The sequence below is a fragment of the Poecilia latipinna genome, unplaced genomic scaffold, assembly GCF_001443285.1.
Source record: "Poecilia latipinna isolate Pla-1442-1.1 unplaced genomic scaffold, P_latipinna-1.0 Scaffold1469, whole genome shotgun sequence".
NCBI classification, from domain to species: Eukaryota; Metazoa; Chordata; class Actinopteri; order Cyprinodontiformes; family Poeciliidae; genus Poecilia; species Poecilia latipinna.
Window position 1 is genome coordinate 98,119 of NW_015114085.1, and position 4,562 is coordinate 102,680.

General features: G+C 35.2%; 2 gene segments (V, D, J or C); both read left to right on the forward strand.

Annotated features, from left to right (window-relative positions):
- Positions 1–1,051: 1,051 nt before the first annotated feature.
- Positions 1,052–1,576, forward strand: LOC106962898 (Ig heavy chain V region B1-8/186-2-like). The segment is given in 2 exon segments: positions 1,052–1,151; positions 1,236–1,576. Coding segments are annotated over 2 exon segments (366 nt in total).
- Positions 1,577–2,838: 1,262 nt separating this feature from the next.
- Positions 2,839–3,357, forward strand: LOC106962881 (Ig heavy chain V region MC101-like). The segment is given in 2 exon segments: positions 2,839–2,884; positions 2,972–3,357. Coding segments are annotated over 2 exon segments (432 nt in total).
- The last annotated feature ends 1,205 nt before the right edge of the window (positions 3,358–4,562 follow it).

Below are 4,562 nucleotides of genomic sequence, written 5' to 3' on the forward strand. Positions count from 1 at the left end.
TCTCCAGAGACAACAGCAGAAGTCAGGTGTATCTGCAGATGAACAGCTTGTCAGCGGAGGACTCTGCTGTTTATTATTGCGCTCGATGGTCCACAGTGACACAGAAACCAGGAACTCTGTACAAAAACGATTCAGCACATGAAAGTTTTTAAGACAAACCCAACACAGAGGGAGCTACAACACCACATTTAGGTATTTGTTGAAACCAGTCTTTAATTGTTTCTTTTCTGTGTATTCAGTCGAACATGTTTAGATAATTCTGATGTTTTCTCTCTTTCTTTGCTTGGTTTTGCTACATTTCTGTTGCTATGGAAATGTCACAAACATGAATTTTGTTTAGGTCTTGTTGAGACACATCTCTTAACAGACCAGAGTCAAAACGATGTTACAACTTATAAAAGGTGAAGAATTATTACTTCTGAAAACATATTAACTCCTGCACATGCTTTTTGTTACACTTTATGACTGTGTCTTCCTTTAACATCACAAGGACATATCTTTTCTGTCCTACCAGTTTCTGTTCTTGTTCTTGGTTTTGCATAACAAGGATGCAAATGAGTGCAGTTTCAGTTTGGTTATTGCAGAGTTTCACTCAAATGTCCAACATTTTTCTTTTATCAATAAATAGCATTTATTTTTTCTGCTTTAGCTGCATTTCTTTATTTGTCACTATTTTCTACAAATACTGATAATTACGGCTTCTATGCTGACAGTTCACATTTGTATTAAAACCCTGATGTTAAAATAAAACCTCATTTAATGTTTAAGAGTAATTTGCTAACTTCAAAATTGGCAAATGAGGGTTTTTGTTGCATAATTGGTAATGGTGTATGACAGATCAAACCTAAATGAACAATCTACAAAAAATCTACAAGAAAAACTTTAATAGCGTTTCACATTAATTTATCTTGTTATAGAGTATGGAAATCAGCCATAGGTGTAGACACAAGCGTAGCCTGTAGTCAGGGGAGGGTCTATGCAAAGTGTTTTTCTTCTAAAAGGATCCCATCAGCAGTTGTTGCATATTTTACATTGGACAAAGAGCAAAAAATACAACACATTTTTCTTAAATCATACTGTCAAACTGATTTTTTCCCATAAAATGGAGAAATCAGTCATCTGCACTTTTCTTTTTGTAGTTTTTATTCATGGTGAGACCTCATATATGTATTTTTTTATTCATTCGTGCAATAATTTGTGATTTTATTAGATAATGACAAGACATTTTCTTACAGGAGTCTGGAGTCAGGTCAAACTGGAGCAGTCAGACTCTCAGGTGAAGAGACCTGGAGAGACAGTGAAGATGTCTTGTGTCATTTCTGGGTACAGCCCGACAAGCCATTATAACCACTGGATAAGACAGAGACCAGGGAGAGGACTGGAGTGGATTGGGAGGATGGACAATGGTAGAAATGCTGTCATCTATGGCAGCTCCTTCCAAAGTCGTTTCATCATGACTGAAAATGTCCCCAGCAGCACCCAGTACCTGCAGATCAGCAGCCTGACAGCAGAAGATTCTGCTGTTTACTTCTGCGCTCGAGAGACACAGTGACTGAAAGCAGAGGAACAGCTGCACAAAAACATCCACAGATTAAAAACAATATGATCACAAAGACATCTGGTTTCTGAGAACTGTCAGTGACAAATGAAAATGTAAATACTTAAATACCTGGTAGATTTTCTAATTGTCCTCACAACATTTTACTGACAATTATGTCTCACATTGATATATTGTTTTTGAGGTTGTTTTTGTTACAATCTGCTGAATTGTTTTAACTGACTAACTATGGGGAAAATTCAACAAACTGTTTTTGGGACTGACTGATAAAAACTTACCACAAGATCTACCAGTACATTAAAATTTTGCTTTCCTGTATTTAATTAATAAAAGTGGCTCCGCCCGAGTTGTATTAATGCATGAAGGATATGTAGCTCAGATTTAATGTGGCTAAATAAATAGCATTAATGGATATGAGATGAGTAGACAAAAAAAGTCAAATGGCTTCCTAAATATTTTAAAGAGAAGAGATGTTTCCCATGGCAATTAAAATAAAAAGACTAAGAAATAAATCACAAATTCTCAAGACTTTTTCACATTTAATAAATTAAAATCAACTAACAGAATTGAATTCCTGTTATTGAAACTGTAATTGGACATTTGTGAGTGATCATAACATCATCAACCTAGAGGGGCAAAAAAATAAAAACATTAATAAATCAAAAGTATCAAGACTCAATATCTCCAGAACATGTGTAAAAAATGAAAAAAATGTAAGACGCTTTTACAATAATAGGGACTGTGAGATGACGTTGGTTTCATGAGTGAATGAGGAGTATAATTAAAATTTGCTCCCAGCAGGTGTGAATTTAAAGATTTATAAAATCTAATCCTGAAAACATTCCTACACTGGATGTGGGAAGTGGTTCATGTAAAAAATCCCCCCAAAAAAGACGACAGAGGATGAAATATTAACAATGAACACTTTAGAGAGGAAAGCCTGCTTTTATAATCAACACAGATTTTAAATGAAAATTGTATAGTGCAGTGGTTTACAACAAGTGAAGCATGCTGTAACCAAAATGGATAAAGTCTAAAGTAGGTGTGCATTTTCTTATTGAGTTCGAGAACAACTTCTGAAATAGGGTTCCCCAGTTTGAAATACTTTTTTAAAGCTTTGATGAAGTCTGCAAAAGACAGGACATTAAAAATAATGATGCTAAATCAAGTTAGAACAAGCAGCCTGTTTTACGACAAGATGCAAAGTTTAAAAGGAAGTGAGGTGTCGTTATAAGTCAGAGGAGCAAAGAGCATCCTTCAGTTCAGATTCAGCATCAGCCATGTTCTCTCTGTCGCTCATACTGCTGCTCCTGACAACTGGATCTTGTGAGGAGATGCCTACAGATTCAAACTATTAATTATTACATCAGTATCAATGACTCACTGTGTTAATGATTATCTTTGTTTCTACAGGTGTCTACTGCATTGATCTGATCCAGCCAGACTCTAAAGTTGTCCAGCCTGGACAGTCACTGACCATCACCTGTCGGCCTTCTGGTTATTCTATGACTGATGATGACTATGCGACAGGATGGATCAGACATCGTGAAGGAAAACCAATGGAATGGATTTTTCACATGTGGGGTGGTGGAAGCTTAACCAAGAATTATGCCCTGAAGAACAAGTTCAGCTACATCAGAGACACTTCTGCTGGAACAGTAACAATAACAGGACAGAATCTGCAACCTGAAGACGCAGCTGTTTATTACTGTGTGAGAAGACGCACTGTGGTACAAACCACAGGTAACCCTATGCAAAAACTCAGCAGCAAGCAGATACACTGTGAACATGTCCAATGATTATGAATTTGTGCACTGCAGCTGCCAGTTTGGATGAGATTTCAGTCAAATTTATGTAGCTAACTTTGAGAGAAAAAGCAAATATGTAATATTTTGTAGAAATGCCCTTAATGCACAATTATCCAACTGCTTTACAGATTTTATATAATATACTTTGCATAAGTGAATTGTGAAATATCAATATTGATGTTTTTTTATAGCAGGATGATCAATATTGATGCGGCATCTCATCTTTATCTTCATCTTCATTATCATTTTTTAATCTCTACCTAAAAGTCGCATCAGCTGAAGTTCTGCACAATCTCTTCTCTTTAAGAGCTGATGCATCCAGTTCTACTTCACACCACACTGGACATTTTAGCTAACCTGGTGTCAATAGCGGGTTAGATGCTCAGAGCATAAGTCTGAGTTTGACTTATGCTCAAAAGCCACAGTAGAAAAAAATAAAAAGAAAAAAAACAAAAGAAAAAAGTTTGCGAAAAAGGGTAAAAGATTCCAATCAAACTTTATTTATAAAGCACTTTTAAATGACCACAGTGGACCAAAGTGTTATGTAGAAAATAAAAAATTAAAATACAAGAATAGATAAAAAAAAATTAAAGCAAAACATTGAAACATTTTGACAAACACTTTCACTCATTTTCATCTTTACCTTGCTCATTTTGTATTCACCGAGACAAAATAAAATATTGTGTCACACAGATCTCTTCAAAAATATTATTTTAGCGACTAAATAATGACAACATTAAAACCTGTCAGCTGTTACAAAACAATATACTTCAGTCAAAAGAAATCCTAAAGTAAATTTTAGGAATAATGTGTGGTATGTGGTGCTTCATTAGATTTCAGAGAAATGTTTTATCTTTATAAAGTTAAACTGAAAAGTGTGGAGAACTCCTAATGCAAAGATTGAAGATTGTTATGCTAAAACATAATGCTACGTTTAGACAAGAATGGGTTGTTTTGAAATCAAATGTAGACATCATTTGTTCTTGATCCAAGTTTTTTTAGTTAAAGGTCAATTCTTCTATTGGTTCCTGTTAAAACAACACTCTTTCACATGCAAACTTTTCCTCCTCCCATCTGCTATAAAATGTCACAGTATGAAGGTTTGTTAACAGGATGTTTGCTTCATCAGCCAGCATGTTTTGTGCTCCTCTGTTCCTGCTCCTTGCAGCTGCAGGTGAGTTTCATAAACTTTAACC